This window comes from Argopecten irradians, chromosome 15 (assembly GCF_041381155.1).
Source record: "Argopecten irradians isolate NY chromosome 15, Ai_NY, whole genome shotgun sequence".
NCBI lineage: Eukaryota > Metazoa > Mollusca > Bivalvia > Pectinida > Pectinidae > Argopecten > Argopecten irradians.
The window spans coordinates 5,919,489-5,940,150 of NC_091148.1; the positions used below are offsets into that span (position 1 = coordinate 5,919,489).

The 20,662-nt window shown below is 34.8% G+C and overlaps 1 protein-coding gene across 1 annotated transcript; it reads left to right on the forward strand.

Moving 5' to 3' along the window:
* Positions 1-4,323: 4,323 nt before the first annotated feature.
* On the forward strand, positions 4,324-18,913 carry LOC138309444 (transmembrane protein 272-like). The gene is made up of 8 exons (XM_069250640.1): positions 4,324-4,469; positions 7,436-7,571; positions 11,067-11,123; positions 12,158-12,226; positions 12,870-12,980; positions 14,211-14,270; positions 14,880-15,089; positions 15,301-18,913. The coding sequence occupies exons 2-8, from the start codon at positions 7,445-7,447 to the stop codon at positions 15,486-15,488; spliced, it is 822 nt and encodes a 273-aa protein (XP_069106741.1). The 5' UTR covers positions 4,324-4,469; positions 7,436-7,444; the 3' UTR covers positions 15,489-18,913.
* Positions 18,914-20,662: the final 1,749 nt, after the last annotated feature.

Genomic DNA, 20,662 nt, shown 5'->3' on the forward strand with positions numbered 1-20,662 from the left:
AATCTTGAGAACTACAGTATGTTCAATGAACAACTGCGAGATAAGAAATTGAAAAATCAATATATCACAGAGAAAATACTCCGACCTCCTACAAAAGCCTTGTGAATTACCTTTTAAGAGTCAAATGATGAGTTTGAAAGGCTTGGCGCTTGATTTTATTAGCTCTTTGACTAAATTGGTAAATTCAATTGAATTCTGGATATACATTGTATGTATCATGTCCAGAACACATTATTTGTATGATAATGCTGAAATAATGAACAACTTTCAAATATTGTAATATCAATGTCTCAAAAATGAGTGTATTTTATACATCAAGTAAGAACCTTTCTTGAAGTCATTACTACGAGGGTGGCATATCAAAGGTCCTTTTTAAATAAGATATGAAGTTGTTTTTTTGGAAAATGTCCTTGTTACTAAGAAGAAAAAATGATGGCAATATGATACCACCCCGATGAACACAACGTTAGGACAGTGGAGTATCGACGCGGCTATGGCGTCAAAATAGTACATAATTAGCATGTCATACTAAATCGATGTTTCTACAATAGGAAACGCAGAGCTTATATGCTATATCTACCTCCATGTGACCATATGTTAGTAAATGACAACAGTGGAAAATGAGAGCTCATTTTAACGAACATTCCTTTACTTGAAAGAACATAAAATTCACCATCGGAATTACATAAATATTACAGATTTTAAGGAATTAGGTTCTTTAACTTAAGATTATCAAATGGATATTAAATAGATGTCCAAACATATTAAGACAAGCCTTACACCTCTGGGTAGCAGTTTGAATCCCATTTTGAGCAACTGACAAGTGTTGACCGCTGGTAGGTGCTTTTTCTCCGGGTACTCCGACCTTTCTCCAACTCCTAAACCTTGCACGTCCTTTTTAATAACACTGGTTAAACTGTTCAATTCCGTCTATATAAGTACAATGTAACTTTCTAAAACGGATATCATCGGGACCATTACATTTGACCGGTACAGTACGCTTATATCCACGTTTCGGAATTGTACTAGTTTTAATAAATATTAATTGAAACGGAAAATACACAGGGAACCGCATAAGACAAGGTCCGGTCTTGACAATCTAAAAAGGCAAAGCCCTTTAACCCTAGACAGGAGCGTGTCAAAACAAGTAATGAATATACAACCTCTCTTGTGTAGCGATTTTCTGGTATTCTGAGATTGAAATTGCTTTCATTTCTTTTGAAATTCAAAATATGCTTTGTATGAAATTGAATCATTCTAAATGAAAACCGCACCATTTCTTGGTAAATTCAATTGAATTCTGGATATACATTGTATGTATCATGTCCAGAACACATTATTTGTATGATAATGCTGAAATAATGAACAACTTTCAAATATTGTAATATCAATGTCTCAAAAATGAGTGTATTTTATACATCAAGTAAGAACCTTTCTTGAAGTCATTACTACGAGGGTGGCATATCAAAGGTCCTTTTTAAATAAGATATGAAGTTGTTTTTTTGGAAAATGTCCTTGTTACTAAGAAGAAAAAATGATGGCAATATGATACCACCCCGATGAACACAACGTTAGGACAGTGGAGTATCGACGCGGCTATGGCGTCAAAATAGTACATAATTAGCATGTCATACTAAATCGATGTTTCTACAATAGGAAACGCAGAGCTTATATGCTATATCTACCTCCATGTGACCATATGTTAGTAAATGACAACAGTGGAAAATGAGAGCTCATTTTAACGAACATTCCTTTACTTGAAAGAACATAAAATTCACCATCGGAATTACATAAATATTACAGATTTTAAGGAATTAGGTTCTTTAACTTCAGATTTTCCTGATCTTCTATATATATATATAATGCTATAATAATGCAAATTTTGATTTAAACATAGCTGTTAATAGGACGTTAATTAATCAAACAAACAAAACAAACAAACAATATATAAAATGTTCTGTACATTTCGACTTCTGTTGAGAACTTTATATATCCATAGTAGATATATTGGCTATCGGCGTACAACTTTTAAAAATAGCGGATACATTAAATTTTGTTATTGAGGATTTCTAAATAATATGGTTTGGATACAGGTAAAGATATTATTTTAATAGATTAAATGTATAAACGTAATCAGTATTTATTCTTAAATAAACTGGGAAATGATGCGGATCACACAGGAGTACGCGATTCTGTGGTAGCTACACGTCTGTTTAAGACAAAGAAAATAGTCTTTAGCGCCAGATGATCTTTATACAAATTCAACAATGTGTTAGAATTACTAAATATAAAGCAAGTGACTTATATTTATATTCTTATTTATGCAATGTGCCTCGCTCTGTTTGTATTCATCGTCACGTTCTGTTTGTATTCATCGTCACGCTCTGTTTGTATTCATCGTTACGTTCTGTTTAACATATAAGAATTGAATTGTAAATAGCAATAAAAAACTAAACCGGTTGTTCATTCGATCATGGGTGAAATAATAAATAATTTATTTCACCCACAGAAAAAAAACATGTGGAAAAAAACCTTTCAGTTTACGAATCACGATAAAATCCTGTAATACGATATCGGGTATCTGATGTCAACAATGAGCGAACACAGTGATAAATATTTTGTTGTGAGTTTATCTTACATGTCTATTAGGTGTCATCACACCTAGGCGACCCCCAGTAACGCGCACAGGCACATGACACGAATTCCAAACGGTATAATTATATAATACTACCTGCAAAATATTAATTAGCCTCCCGAAAACGATGCACACTTGTTTCTTATTCACCCCAGGTAGTATTTATATAAAGTATGATCATACTATAACATATTCTTGTATATATATATATATATATATCTATATAATATATATCATTGTTTGGGTGGGAATTCGTGTCAAGTCCCTGTGGTAATAAAAGAGTATGTAAACTGATCGTATCTACTGTGTATTTTGTAGGTACATTTTGTATCCCTTACCTATAATAAAGGTATATTGTTACATGAAATACCTTTCTGTGGAAAAAAGTTTACATTCGCAAGAAAAATGATATCTGTTTTTTTTTAGTTTAGAAACCATGATATTACCTGCACTAGTACTCCTGACTTAAGGTAGGGCGTAAGAATTGTACCTACTGCTCCAATGTCATGTGATCTTGAAAAGACGACTAAATTTGGGAATCAAACATTTATTTCATTTCTGTCTCCATTGATACCATCTCAATTTAGACGTCGAGTTTTATTTTTAAAAACGATTGTGTCTGTAGGGATGTTTACACCGTATAGTCTAAAATTGGTAGTTTCACGGGAAAAACCAGTTTTGTACATGTACGAGATATAGAAGATACATTTCACTTCCTTTTACAATATCTATTTCATGTCCGTTTACGTCAGATAGATTGAGAACTACAAATACAGAATGTCAAGTGAGATATTGTAAACGGAAGTGAAATACATCTTCTATTTCTCGTTCATCACATCATGTACAATTTTTTTGTTAAATTTCAAATTGGTAAAATTAAAGTGTAGAAACTGTCAAAATTTTTATTTAGTAGGTATCTACAAAATACCACACTTTCTTTATAAGTGTTGACCAGAAGTATATTTTGTCTGTTTTATCCTGTCATACTGTCCCTATATACGGGATCGTTTAATTTTTATTAATTTTTTTTTTATCCCAGATTGTTTGCTTCCTGAGTGTTATTTTAGTGCATTTTAGAATTTTTTTTGCTTACGGTATCACACGATCAATAATTATGTTTAAAAAAAATTGGTAGCATCTATGTTCTTGATTTACACTTTATATACAAAGTGTACATATGTATACAACAAAACCTGCCTTAGCGACCACCTCTTTATAAAGACCACCTGCTTAATAGGACCACACGAACGATATTTGTCGGTCAATTACATCGTGTAAATTCAACTAGACTATTTTCTATGGCTCAAACATTCTCGATACTCCAGAGGTTATTATCACTGTCGTTCTATAACGTCAGTGATAGTAACCCCTGGAGTATCGAGCATTGGGTCCGAAATGACCAATTTCAACACAATTTAACCTGTGTATAAAGACCACCTGGCTATAAGGACCACTCACTCCTTTGTGTGTTTTTATAGACAGATTTGACGACATTATTTATACTCGTGAAATCTAAAATTAGTCTCAAACGCGCCCACATCCTTTGTATCGAATCATTTAATCCGATATGCATACTTTAATTTACTTGGTTTGGTATTTATAGGACACAACAGGAAAACGATACTACACGAATAAGGAAATTCTCAGAAAAAAAATGTTTTTTCGATTTTGTTAAACCCAGCCGACCAGTGTATGTGGACAATGGGCCTTTAATAGCGGTGGTGTGACGTCACTACACATGTTTATAACCCGGCTCGTGTGTACACACTAAACCATACACCCGATTAAACATGGATCTACCCGTACCAAACGACAATGGTGGCTCGCGATAAAGGTATGTTAGCAAGGATATTTACTGTCGAGACCCTCCGAAAACGTCAATTCATATCTGAACTTTTGATATTTGAGATTAATGTTTACACCATCTTTACGGATGTTGAAAGCTTACATGTATATATTTACTTCATGAAGATCGTGTATATATTCATTCTTCGATTTTGACGAGATTTGATTTGATTATGGTATATATATCATATGTGTGTGTGTATATATATACAATGTTCAGTGTACATAACATGTGTAATGCGGTTTATTCACTATAAGACAAAATCTTACAAGGAAAACATATATCCTGATTTAAATTTGAAGTCTGTAGTAAATATAAGTTTTAATATTATCGATAATCCGGATAATAGGACAGTCGATTAAATAGTCTCAGAACTTAGCTACCAAAATCCGGATAAAAGGAAATCAACTGGCCAAGACCTTATTTATAAGGCTCTAATTAAAAACTGACAACACTCCTGATAAAAGGATAACCAAATGACAACACTGCGGATAACAGGATAAGCAAGTGGCAAAATTCCGGATAAAAGGATAACCAACTGACATAACTCCGGATAACTCGATAACAAACCGGCAACACTCCTGATGTCGTTCAAAATCTGACTAACAAGCTTCCGGTTGAAATGATAGAAAACTTACAAAGATCTGACAAACATGGCTCCGGATAAAAGAATATATCCAACTGACGACAATCCGGATAAAAGGGTAACCAAACGACAGCTTTCCGGATAAAAGAAAAAAAAAGTCAAGTGAAAACTCTCCGGATAAAAGGATAAGGTCAACTGACGACACTCCGGATTCAAAGACGGATAAAAAATGACTTGAATCGTTCAATTCCGGATTAATATTTCGGCCCTAGGAGAGATTATTATAAAAATTGCACTGACTACAATTTATATGCTTACTGTATCACAGGGATTATACTATACTTTCTGGACAGTTGATCATATTTCAAGTGCGTGTAACAATCTCTCAGTGGTATTTTCGGTCGCCATATTAACATCCTCGATACCCCAAGGGTTACTATCACTCAGGTTATATCCATCTCTGGGCTATCTCATGGTTAAACTTGAGGCAGTTCAGGAGAAAATACATGACCAATCACAGGCCTGCAGAGACTTTCATTGAAAGTTACAGAGAGAGAGAGAGCTACGCCCAAATTCAAAGCAACACAGTCAATCATAGTGTACCATTATATCCCGTCCAGGGGTGGATATAACGTCAGTGATAGTAATCCCTAGAGTATCGAGGATACCATATTGAGGGACCGCGATCTAGTAATAGGTTCATATAATTTCTCTTTCTTAACGAAATAATGGTTCCACGTTGGCCGAATGGTGTAGATGTACTGACATATTACCACAAATCCTCCACCTATGGGTGGCAAGTTTGAATCTTATGTGGGCCAGGTACTTACCACTGTTTGGTGGGTTTTTTCTCCGGATATTCCAGTTTTCGCCTTCTATAAACCAGACACGTCCTTAAATTTCACTGGTTGTAAATATGACGTTCAGCTAATTAGTATAGAGAAATACAGAGGTCGTTTGAAAACATTGGTTCAGGATGGTAAATTTTTAGTCAGTCCAATATAGTACTGATCAAAAGACGTCGACTAAATGAAAGATTTTTTTAATAACTCCAGAACTGTTTTATGTTATCCTTGATGTTACAGCTTAGAAGTTAAACAGCACAATGCAATCCTCCTAAATCATAACGTATGTATTTGTGACATATGCTTTATAAAACAAATAGGAAAAAATGAATAAGATTAAAGCACATGATGTAATAAAATGAATAAAGATGGTGTTAGAAGCTTCCCTGTATCATGCGTATGTCTTATAGAAACAAATGTAACAGAGGTCTACCTCGTTTGACACAACACAATTTATGTGTGGTAGAAAAGGTATGTAATTTCACGAGGAATTTCACTGCACCCTCATCTGGTTTAAGTCATGGTATCTGATCCAGTTACGTCACTTTTAATATTACACGTACATCCAGCATGTCTCACGTTTCCCATTGTCATGGAAACAATGCACACTTTCTCATTGTTCACTGGTGCTGCATTTTAAATAAATTAACTTTTAATGCCTAAATGAATTTTACATTAACAATTTAATGACATTTAAATGCTAAGTATGAACATATTTCAAATTGCACAAATTCAACATTGTAAAATGATTCTTAATTTGTAAAGAAAAAAACACATTTCTTTGGGAGCTTCAAGTTATGATTAGGTCTGATCCAGAACTGAGTTTGAATTTACATAAATACAGTTTGGCGTTGAGTTATAGCTATAGAATGCTCTTTGGTATACGGGTATATATGTGTATATGTATGTAGATTTGGATCGGGTGAGCTAGCACTTGGCAATTAGTCAATATGTTGCTGAATAGATAATATTGCCAGGTACTAACAATTAGTACCTATATTGATAAGTCACCTCTACCCTCTGGTCTGATTGTTTGTAATTATTTGTGTAACAATTGCGTGTGATCAAGAATTATATAAAATTATTGACATATATAAAGAGATAAAGGTTTAATTAAAGTAAAGATTTTTCGTAAATTGTAAGACAGCAAAGTAAAAAAAATACCGCTTCGTTTACGGAAAATGACGAAGATTGCCGATTGATAACCTGCTGTTTATGATGTGTGAGTCGAAGTCCCGATTTCTCGAAACAACAAGCGCTGCATCACCTACATCAAAATCTGTTGACATGTGTCCGTTTTGACTTAATTTTGATTCGAGATATCGGGATCTTGTGTCGTTGTGGACTTCACGACTATGCTGGTGTTATTATTCAATCGAATGTTTATATTTTTAACAGTGTCTCGTAAGTCTTTTAGAATGGACATTTTAATTCAAATATCTTTTATTGTATGTTTGAAAAATGTGTGACACTCTAATAAAATAAATTATCATCATATTTTTTTTCTTTCATTATTATTTTAGATTAATACCATGCTGGAGCCACCGCCATATTCGCCCCACCCCGCGGGCTCGTCTATAGTAACTACAACAGAGGACCTACCCGCGGACGATCTCACCACGTCCCCACCCCCGGATTACCAAACTGTAATAACACAAGGTCGGGAAATTGATTTCTATTTTATATATATGAATTACAGTAGTTAGTTTAAACAATATTTGATTCAAAGATAACACAATACATGTAGAATACAATATAATGATGTACATTAGGATTTGGTAACAAACTTTAAGCTTGTGTAAAACCATCTCCTTATTTGTGGTAGGCGTATATCTTATAAAGTAGAGTAGTCGAAAAAGGGGAAAGCTACATGTAGAGATAAACAACAGTGTTTACTATCCGGGTACTGATCCAGATTTCCGTTTTTATTTACGATTGTGTGCAGCTTTACATATAAATAATTAACTGAATTTTAACTCTCACAACTTCTAGAAAAATAGAAAAAAAAAGATAAAAGTATTACAGAGTAGATAGTACTTAAGTCGAGAAATTTGCTTTTTTATTTATAAAGTAATTGGCTAAATTTTAACCCATTCAGTTTCTAGACAAATAGCAAAGATGCTAAAAGTATTACTGAAGAGATATATTGTTTGCAAAAGTATACAATCTTTTCATGTGAAATCCGAAAAGGCATTTTTAGGTCACCTGAGACGAAGTCTCAAGTGACCTATTCTCATCGCCTTTTGTCCGTCGTCGTGCGTCGTCCGTCGTCCGTCGTGCGTCGTCCGTCGTGCGTCGTGCGTCGTATGTCCGTAAACAATTTACATTTTCGACTTCTTCTCCAAAACTGCTGAAGCAATTTCAATGAAATTTTGCACAAACCTTCTAAGGCATAAGGCCAATCAAAATTGTGAATTATATGGTCCCCACCCCCAGGGGGCTGTGGGAGGGGCCAAAAGGGGTAAAATTGAGTAAAATTTCAAAAATCTTCTTCTCCACTCACAGATGTGGTAGAATCAAATACTCTTCATAGATAGAAAGGTCTTAAGGTCCTTTACAAAAATTGTGAATTATATGACCGTGGGGTCTCTAGTTTCCCCCTGGGGAGGGGGTTAAGTTTACTATACTTTATATTGAGAAAACACATTTTTGCGCATTATTTGGTCATTTGTAATAGGAAATGAGTCAAATGTTGTCAGAATTATCAGTATGAGATGGCCATTTAATCCTATTAACAAATTTTCTATGACTGACCCCCAGGGGCCTTAGGGGCGGGGTCAAAAGGGGTCAAATAGGCTAAAACTTCAAAAATCTTCTTCTGAAATTCTGGAAATGGTATAATCAAATACTTTTCAGAAATAGAAAGGTCTTAAGGTCCTTTACAAAAATTGTGAATTATATGACCCTGGGGTCTCACGTTTTCCCCTGGGGAGGGGGTCAAGTTTACTATAGTTTATATAGGGAAAACACATTTATGAGCATTTTTTGCTCAATTTTCATTGGAAACGAGTCAAACTTGGTTAGAATTATTAGCCTGAGATAACATTTTAATATCATATCCACAGTGATTCTGGCCGATCCCCTGAGGGCAGAGGGGCGGGGCTAAAAATGGGTCAAATAGGCTAAAACTTCAAAAATCTTCTTCTGAAATTCTGGAAATGGTAGAAACAAATACTGTTCATAAATAGAAAGGTCTTAAGGTCCTTTACAAAAATTGTGAATTATATGACCCTGGGGTCTCACATTTCCCCCTGGGGAGGGGGTCAAGTTTACTATAGTTTATATAAGGAAAACACATTTATGAGCATTTTTTGCTCAATTTTCATTGGAAACGAGTCAAACTTGGTTAGAATTATTAGCCTGAGATAACATTTTAATATCATATCCATATTGGTCCAGGCCGACCCCCTGGGGGCAGAGGGGCGTGGCCAAAAAAGGTCAAATAGGCTAAAACTTCAAAAATATTCTTTAAAATTCTGGAAATGGTATAATCAAATACACTTTATAGATGAAAAGGTCTTAAAGTTTGTTTATAAAAATTGTAAATTATATGACCCTGGGATCTCCTGTTTCCCCTTGGGGAGGGGGTCAAGTTTACTATAGTTTATATTGGAAAAAAAATGAATGAGCATTTTTTGCTCAATTTTCATAGGAAATGAGTCAAACTTGGTTAGAATTATTAGCCTGAGATAGCATTTTAATATCATATCCACATTGGTCCTGGCCGACCCCCTGGGGGCAGAGGGGCGGGGCTAAAAAAGGGTCAAATAGGCTAAAACTTCAAAAATCTTCTAAAATTCTGGATATAGTAGAATCAAATAATTATAGATGGAAAGGTCTTCAGGTGTTTTATAAAGACTGTGAATTATATGACCTTGGGGTCTCACGTTCGCGTTACCCCCTGGGGAGGGGTCAAGTTTACTTAAGTTTATATAGGAAAAACATATTTGTGAACATTATTTGCCCAATTTTCGTAGGAAATTAGTCAAACTTGATTAGAATTATTAGCCTAAGATATAGCATTTTAACATCCATATCCGTCCTCGATGATCCCCTGGGGGACCAGAGGGGCAGGACCAAATTTAACAGGGTCAAATTGATTAAAATTTCAAAAAATACCTCTAAGTTCACAGGTTTGATGGAAGCAAATACTCTTCATAGTCTAAAAAGGTCAAATTTATAAATCACTGACCAACTTCAAGGCCCAGCATATAGTGTTTATATGTCTTTATAAAATTTGTTTCATTATTTGTTTCATTATATATTCTAACTCAGGTGACCGTTAAGGCCCATGGGCCTCTTGTTTGTAATAACTTGCATTCATTTATTCACACCATTTGTTTGCATGGCATTTCTGTGTGTGTTTGTGCCCTCAGTTTTAAAACATGCATAACGGCCGATGTTTGTATAGGGATATAATTCCGTAAAATCTGAGTTTTATTATGAAAGGTTTGGCTATGCATTGTGACTCGAACAAAAGGGCTTAGGAATTACTTTTAAGTATGTATTGATAATACAACTTTTTTATGTCTGTGTTAACGTGTAACATTTTATCTATATAAAGATCTTCCAAATATCCTAATCTTATCTTGGAAGTTCGCCATTTAAATCGTTTTAAATACTTGAATACACACTAGTGTACAATCACGTTAAACTTTTAACAAATTAGCGTGTCCTTGTCGTAGAAAACAAATCCTGTGTAAATATTCTACTGCTCATTTAAACTCATTTAAAAACAAACCATCGCGACTGTTTTCTTTAAACATCCGGGTTCTGTAAAAGGGTTGCGTGACATGGCCGGGAAACCCCCCGAATTCGTATCTAATATATTGAACTTTCAGCAAGATGTTATTATTACAATTTACATAAAATAATGTTAACCTAACTCAACTTTAGGAAATAAAGTCTTATATCCCAGAACATAATTTTGTTGATTATCAAATGTAAATTCGAAATCCCGTTGAAAAGGAAACGGTTCTAATACTTTGTATTTTAGTCACATTCCTCTGGACTTTCACTGTCATTACATCCACGGCGGTTATATTTATACCTGGAATATCGAGGGTTCTCTGAAAACCGACCTATTAAATCAAATCTATTTATGTCATAATTTATATAACTACATTAGATTATGAATTTGATTTTTTCTCACAGATGGAACCAATACTGAGTTCTCACAGTCACCCGACTACCGGTCTGGAGATAGCACAGGTATGGATTTAATAGTAATACAGCTCAAAGATTATCAGTAATCAAATAGGATAATTTAGATAATTGCATCTCTGAAAGAAAGTCTTTGTCTGATCATGATTTAAGGTTTTAATTTTATATCATCTATATTATGTGTGATGCCTACAGGTATTCACATTGTGTTTACCTTACACAATGGAGACTGTATACTTCTCAACAAATATGAAATTTCACAATGTCTATATTTATACCCAGAGCAGGTGAAAGTTATAGGTATACACCGAGCTACGTTATCGTGTGTTTACCTGGATAACAATGGGGGATGTGTACAATAGATACCTTTGTAATCTATCATAGATACAATGTACCGTAATCATCCGACACTGTTTCTGATTACTTTTATTTTTAAAATCAATACTTGTTGATCGGTTGTTAATATATATCTTATCTAATAGGAATGTGACAAGCGATAAAACTGCCAAGGATAAACATATCATCATTTATGATGTGCGCTTTTCATAAAGTCAACAATTGCATTGCTTTGTCACATAAAGATAACAAAACTCCGGCCTCCCAAAATATTCGACGGCATCGCCTGTGTGCCACATACACGTGTAATTACGGCAGGTTTCATTTGCGTCTCCTTGTGATAGCGAAGTCATCATTTCTTTTCTATTGTTATCTCACTAAAGCGAACTGGCGACGATATCTAGCCATAATCTACACCTACCACATTACGTACAATTGTAGGTCTGGTATGAAAAAAGAAGCAGTTTTGTACATGAAAACGTTCTTGTTGCATTAAACTATCGGCGTTATGTTACGTCAGGGTCATCTGTATTAATAATTGGCTTATATTTTTTAAAATTAAGATAGACACCAAATTAGTAATTATGTGAACGAGACAACTAAGCGACAGAAATAATTCAATATAGGTGATAGAACCGGAATACCCGTGCAGAGTACTAACAAAGCAATGACTGAATTCAGTCGTAATCATGATGACATCATATGTATTGAATTAATTTACATATTTCTATTGTTTGCCGTTTCAGTCGTCCAAGTGGTGTCAACAATCGAAGTTCTTCCGCCATTGCCGGAGTACCAACGAGAACCCGGATCAGGTAGGTTAGTGGACAGGAAGACGTCACGTGCGTAATGAAAGTGAAAGTTACATGATGGTTCAGGTAGATCAGAGATGATTATATCATAGTGATTCGATTCTGCCTGAATAATTCACCTATTCATCCTCGATACTCTAGGGGTTACTATCATTATCGTCAAATCGACCCCTGGACCATAGTACATGTAAAACTGAAGACAATACAATTCAGTAGAAAATAACTGACCAATCACAGGCCAATAGAGACTTTCTTTGGCGATTACAGATCTCGATACCTATGTTTAAAGCCACAAAGTCAACCACAATATACCTTTGTTCGATTTTTTTGATGTACGTGAAAAGTCGCAGACAGAGCTTTCAATTTTGCTAGCCCATGGGTGGATGTTACGACAGTAATAGTAACCCCTGGAATGTTGAGGATGACTCTGTATTAACACCTTATTACTATTCATAATAAAGGACAATAGCTTTGGTATACTGTTTAATGTTGGTGGTTGGATGGACGGCAATAGGAGGCTCTCTATATATAATGAAATTCCATATTGATATGTAATTGTGTCCTTTTTGTTTTGCATTCGCTATCCTCTCTCAGTTGCATCACTGACAAGTCCTGGTAACTTTTGACTGATACCTTTTTGTTCCAGAATCTCCTCCGTCCTACGAGTCCCTATTTGGCCGGGTAAAGGCCGCCCAGAGGTCATCAAGCTCCAATTATGTTCTCTGTAAATCTCTATGCAAGGTATTTCTGAGTTCAGGTAAGTCACCTTTACTCAGCTCATTTTAATTAACTTTTTCATAAGTTACTTAGAGTGAATTTTATTTCAAACCAGTCTCTGAATCTAAAAAGGTAACTAAAATCAAGTAGTTCTAGAAAATTGCTTTACTCCATGTTTGAATTCAGGGCATCGTAAAAGTTTCCTAGACAGATTTTTTACTCAAGTCTATGTAAAAAACATAGACTTGAGTAAAACATGTCTAAGAATAGTTTGATGGTACCAGGCCCGGACTACAAGTCGAGTAGTACCAACAAAATGTAGCTACCACTTAGAGCGGGAAGTGAGCTTTATTCAACGTTGCACTTTTACTCTGTACTAAAAGATATAAATTTCAGTCGCGCTACAAATCACTTGGTTGAGAGCTACTGGAATTTGTGTTCTGGATTTTATCAGTGTATTAGCAGTTCAAACATTGTATTGACTGGCCATCATCCTGACTTCCCAGCAACAACATTTGTAAATGTCCCCTTGTTGTACACGGCCCTCGATTTAGTTTTTAAAGTACACCGCATCCGTGCATACAAGTAGTTCCGGTACATTTCCTGGCGTCACGACATTGTTGTATATTTCCTCGACTCTTGTTTGTTTATTTCCCGTTTGTGAATACAATGTGTATTGTGCCAGTTCATCATATCAGCACAGGACAATAGCAAAGCTTTTATAACCCGTATCACTGATGAAGTGTATCTTTAATGGGCAGTCTGATCTATCAGAGTTACTTCCCTTCATTTTACTCCGTCTATCAGACTACGAAAACAATCGAATCACCTCGGAAAAACTTCCGGCAATCTTTGGATATTTTTCCGAAGATTGGCGGAAATAACTCCAAGATGTCGCGATTGACTACGGAAACTTCCCTTCGTTTCAGTTCGACTGTAGACGAAGTGAAACAAAGGGAAGTGAATATGATAGATATGACGGAGTGAAACGAAGGGAAGTAAATGTGATAGATTTGATGAAGTGAAACGAAGGGAGGTAAATATGATAGATTTGACGAAGTGAAACGAAGGGAAGTAAATCAGTAGTGACGAAATGGAAAGAAGGGAAAGAACTCTAATAGATGAGAATGCTGGCTAGGTGACCGCATATTAATTACATACGTTGCATTAACAGCTATCACGCACTTGTATCGGAATAATAATCCGTAAAATTTCTATAATTGTAAACCTCAACTGATATGGGATACTAACCGTTTTTTATGTTTTGCAGCTTTCTGTATGATTTTGCTGGCTCTCTTCTCCGCTCTACCAGTAGCAGAAATAGTTATAGGTAAGATTCTCAGATACATGGAAATGATACGAACGTTTAAGTTTTAACGGTTTTTTAAATAGAGTTGTCTTTCCTTTTGTTAGGAACACTTAAGATAGTATAATATTTCCCCTTACTGAATGAACGTAGTTCCCGCCTTAGTTGCCTTCCTTGCAGAGCTACATACTGAGCACAGCCTGCTACACGGGTATTTGCAGATTAAAAATAACCGGCCAGAGATACGAGAATATAACACAACTATTATAATATCTTTATTAAAACAAAATCCGCGCGCCTGTGGTCTAGAATGAATGTGGTGATCGCAATGAACCCTGGGTATGGGAGAGATGGACGGGCGTAATGACACAGGGGCTTGTGAATAGATTTCAAAAGTCTAGGGTACCATATATCATACCGATTTGACAAAAATCTACAATACATTCTATATACTTGATGTCAGATATCCCGGTCGTCTTTACTGTCAACTGGATTTTTTTAATAGTCACTTTAAATCTGACTGTAACGATACAAACTTTTTCTGCAGTAAACTGCCAAGGAGAGAAACAAGCACTTTCAGTTAATAAAATTATTTGAACTGTGGACTGTTGAAACGTTTGTTTTCACCTTCAGGTGCTGTGTACATGGACGAGTGTCCGGTTGCTAAGTATATACCTATATATCTAGTTGTGATGGGAGTTGTGTGTCTGGTGAGAATTATGTCCCTCGTCTGTCAGAACATGCAAAACCGACATCAGGAAAGCGACAACCAACGCCCAACCCAGACGACGAGCGGATTAGACCAAATCCTCAATATATTTCTACTAGTCTGGTTTATTCTGGGTAAGTCTCAATCAATCGGTACACGTAATTCTTCCTATTTTGTTGTTGACAAAGGTGTCAGAATCGGAAACCTTCGGCTCTTTCCGTAAACGAGAAAATAATTTCTCGCTTACGAATATTACCGAAGATTCCCGATTTAGGAGTAGGAAAATTATGATTAAATAAATTTCACTTTATTAAAGAGTATAATGGGTTTTTTCTTTGTTTGCAGGTAACCGATGGGTGTACGGGGCTAATTCCGTGTGGGTATCCGACGCCGACTCCAGCAATTATTGTCACCCGACACTGTATTACTTTGCTTACTGGAGCATAACCTCCTTCTACATCATGTGTGGCGGAGCGTGTCTGATCATGTGTGTAATGACGTGTATATGTGGAAACAATAGGGCGCATTCGTGACACGTCTGCACACACACGTGACTGAGTTCAGACCACAAAGAACAACGTCTATATTTGGTCTAGCAGAGTTGTGTCCCTTTGTTTTACTCCGGAACGAAGGGAAGTAAATCTGATAAATCAGAAAGATTTTGACATGTCGTACAGAGTCTCTGTAGAACAACTGAGACGTTTTGGTCTAGAAACACGGTATAACATATGGACACATATTCCATGTTACATTGGTGACATTTACCAAATTTTATTACCAAAACGTCTACTTATGTTCTACTCATATTAGTTCATACAAGCATCAAATACATGAAACATGTAGTTAGGAAGTGTGTACATGTGCCCGGTCCCTGTGAAGGATACGGTGATGCTAAATGTCTCATGGAAAAGAAGAGTGTATTTACCTCATTGTGCAGACACGACACACCTCTTTCTTGAGACAGAAGGCACAAGTGTTTCCTAGATCACACGACACACGTGTCTCCTTAGGCAGATGACCCACGTGTGTTTTCCGACAGATGATACACGTGTCTCCTATAGCATACGAGACACATACAACTTTTGTCTGTTTTCAGTAAAATCTGTGATATCATTTTTATTTAATCGGTAGTCATATTCGTCGTTGACCTTTGTTGAATTATATTTTAATCACTTGGTACATGTATGTTACATGATTCAAACTTGAACATACATGTATGTGGAGATTGGAAGAAAGAATCAAGGACTCAAGAAATCTATACATGTTTTTTGTGATCATTACCTGTTATCATTATCGCTTCACGATTGTTTAAAGTTACGTCCCTTCGTTACACTCCGACAGTACTGACAGAGTCAAACGAAGGTAATTAACTCGGATATACTATATTCAGGCAGAAAGCCAAGCTAACAGAGGATATTGCGTTACTGTATATGTCCTCATCACATTGTGTACTTTCTAGCTATTTTTTGTACTTCCGGTTCCATTCCGCGTGCTTCCAGTTCCATTCCACGTACTTCCATTCTAGTATGACCTCTTCCACTCCTTTCCTTTTTATTTTGAATTTCATTCTATACACATTTATATCCATTCCGTTCCACCTGTTGCTATTCGAGTTCCATTCGCTTTCATTTTCTTTCCAATTATTCGTTCCTTCATCATAATCATCATCATCATCATCATCATCATCACATCATCATCATTATCATTATTATCGTCATCATAAAATTATCCTGATCACCATCATCATCATTCCATGACAGTCCAGTACGTGTTTTCCTAATCAGTGTGTTTAATCATAATCTTGTGTTTTCGTCATTTTTCTGTGTTTTCGTCACCATTCTGTGTGCATTCTCGTGCTTCCATTCCAATCTCACATTTTACCTCCAATGAATTGTTTTCCATGTAACGATTCGGCACGCCGTGTCTTCCATTTAACGTGAGCTGTTTTTAAAATTATGTGTGATTTTATACAGTCATTTATATTTTTGATAATCTCTTATTTTTATAAAATCAAACCTTAATGTTTCAAAATTAGCATTGTATATTAAAAATGTGTGAAACATCTACAGTTGATCTAACGAGACTGATAGGCTCCGTTAACCTCTACACGTGAACGAGACATACGGAGCCTATTGTGAGGTCTGGGGTTCGATCTTTGGCGCAGGTGTATAATTTTGACCTCAGTCATAATGATATTCAACCCATATTGTTTGATGTAAATGTTCTTTATAATGTACCTAAAATGGTGTTTTTTCAGTATATGTGAATATTTATTGCTCACTTATCAAAACGTTTGTACTTGGAACACTTCGGCAGATTCCGGTCTCATATAGTATCAACCGTAACATCTCGGAGAAATTTCCGGCAATCTCCGATGGTCGCCGGAAATTTCTCCAGAGATGTTGCTATTGAACCTGCTTTGTCGAATGGTCAAAGTCTCAATATTATACTAAGAAACAACGAAACGTGTGTTTTATACCCAGGAAATATAAGTCCTATTTTCTCACTACCCAATGTCTTTGTGTGAAAGTACTACAGCTAAAATGTGATTTCTTTTATTAGCTGTAAGTACATCATTATTATCATTCAATATAGTTTTTCCTTTTAAGACCTATTCATCAAGTCTGGTGAATCATTTTTGATTTGATATTACCTATTCTGTATTTGCATATTACAGAGTTATCTGCCCTTGTGGGTTGGTATTGATTGTGACGTCATGTGTTTGCGATCGTAACGTCATACTTTACGGAAAAAACGACATGAATTGTGCTCACAAGATAATGACGTAACAACTTATACCTACCCGCAATGGAGCTTACTCTGTAATATGCAAAGACGGAATATTTAAACCCGTTATCCATTGTCTAATATTATCCTATTCTTAGACGTTGCCTAGATATCGAGCATTGGAAACGTTCGACAGAATTACAATAACGAATCTGTACAAATTAATATTTTCCTTTCATAGCACACTTGAAATAGAAAACAAAAAGAACATATTGTGACAGGTTTTTTGGTGCCGTGACCAGGATATAAATCAGTATTTGTTTACTATTATCAATGATGTGTAGAAAAGAAGCAAAATTCCTTTTTAGCGAGATTTTATAACAAGACTTTAATCAATGTGAACCTACCATAGAATATTACATGCCTTTAAGATATTTTCTGAAAATGTGATAAAATGGATGTGTAGTTTTGAGATATTTCACATTGCATGCAAATGATGTTTATACCTATTTTTTTTAATTTTATTTAATTTTATTTAATCAGCCTTAAATCATTTATATACGACCAAAATCTAAATGTTGTACATGTACTTAATGTCTATATTCCATGACTTTTGGATTTCATTGTTATACTAGTCTACCAATTTCTAAACTTTCAACGCAGTTAATTTTTGTTGAAGATAAAGATGCACAATAGCAACACTATAGATATGCTTGTGTTTGTCGGCCACTTATTTCTAATGAACGATAGTTACCAAGAGAATGATTAAAACCTTAATTCCTATTACCCATTTATTGTCCAAGGGTCATGGATTAACTCATATGACATTATTCAAAATTGCTTTGTTTTATATGATCCGACACGAGTGGTAATCATCTACTGAGGAATCACTGTGTGTACATCCTGATGTATTAGAGTTACTTCCCTTTGTGTTTCTTCAAGTAGTAACTAAAGACTTCTCGACAGAGAATTGTGTCGTCTTTAGGTCGAAACGTAATGTAGATTGGGTACATATATCCTTTGTTCTTGTACTAATAGCGTTATGTAAAACGTCGAATGATATTACTAAAACGATTCGGAACTCATGATCAGTGACTGTAAACATATACTATCTATTGGTATATTGTATGATCTTTGCAATGATGGATTCCATTATATAATAGTTTTGTTTCTTGTTATATTTGTATATGGTTTGAGTATTTTAAAATAAATTGTATTTTATGTTTTAGAATTTTTTTTTTCATTTTGTGTTTGCTTCCTAATGCAACATGCACAATATACCTCTATATCAACGCAATCAGTCCAATTATACATTTCTCTAATAACAAAATAATTAAGAAATGTATTGGTTCTGTTTTCAAAGGCGATCCAAAGAAGATAAGTCGAACAATTATATGAACACTTATTCACATTAACATAAAGTATGGGGATGATAAACAAAAAGCAAACATTTTCAACAATTATTTTATAAATCAGTCAACATTAGACGACTATAATGCCATTTTACCACTTGACGTAACAACTCCTGAACGTAAACTTGAAAATATTATTATTACAGCACAGGATGTTAAGGATGCAATACGTTTGTTAGATATTTTTAAAACTTCCGGTCCCGATAATATAAGTCCACGTATCATTAAGGAAGCAAAATCAGAGTCAATGATTTTAGCTATTACCAATTTTTTTTAATAAATCTATTGATTGTGGTATTTATCCTACAATTTGGAAATCAGCCAATGTTACGCCAGTTTTTAAAAAAGGTAATAAAAGTACTGTTTCAAACTATAGACCTATATCTTTGATATGTGTTGTTGGGAAATTAATGAAAAGGTGCATTTTTAAACAAATTTTCATTTTTTCACTAAAAGTCAGTCAGGCTTTACGCCTGGAGATTCTGCAACTAACCAATTATTAGACATTACAAACGAAATTACAAACGAAATTGAGAGGGCTTTGGATTCGGAGAAGGAAATTATATATAGCTGTATTCTGTGATATAAGCAAAGCATTCAATCGAGTTTAGCATAGGGGTTTAATATTTAAATTGAAACAATCTGGTATCTCTGGGAAATTATTATCTTGGTGTGAAAACTATTTATCTGATAGACATCAAAAAGTTGTAATTAACGGTACTTCTTCTGAGACACATACTATTAAGGCAGGTGTACCTCAAGGTTCAATTTTAGGTCCACTCTTCTTTCTTGTTTATATTAATGATATAGTGAAAGATATCAATTGTTAAATTAAATTGTTCGCTGATGACACTGCCTTGTATATAACAGTTGATAATCCTACATTTGCTGTTGATACCATTAATTATGACCTTTTAAAGATACACGCATGGGCAAACCAATGGTTAGTACGTTTTAATCTAGAAAAAAACAGAATGATTATTAATAACTATGAAAACAACACATAGACACTACGACCCCACAATTATGAATAATATCAATGTATCAAATGTAAAATCCCACACACATTTAGGAGTTGTATTAAATGAAGATGGTACATGGAAAAATTACATAGATTATATTTTTAAAAAAAGTTTCTCCAAGGATAGGTGTCTTAAGAAGTTTAAGATATACTCTAGATAGGAACTCTCTCCAAACTATCTACTTTTCATTTATAAGACCGATTCTAGAATATTCTGATTTTGTATGGGACAACCTACCAAATTATATATGCCAAAATTTAGAAAATATACAATTGGAGGCAGCAAGAATAGTAACAGGTGCTACCAAATTATCAAGTATAAGTCTATTGTATAAAGATTTAGCCTGGGAAAAATTATCTAAAAGAAGAGTAAATCATAAAATTTTGCAGTTCCACAAAATGTATCATGGGAAAACTCCAGATTATCTATCACGTATAATTCCAAATAAGGTATCAGAAGGTCATATGTATAATACTAGACATTCAGACAATTTACAGCTACTAAATTGCAAAACACAATTTTATAAAGATTCTTTTTTAAATTCTT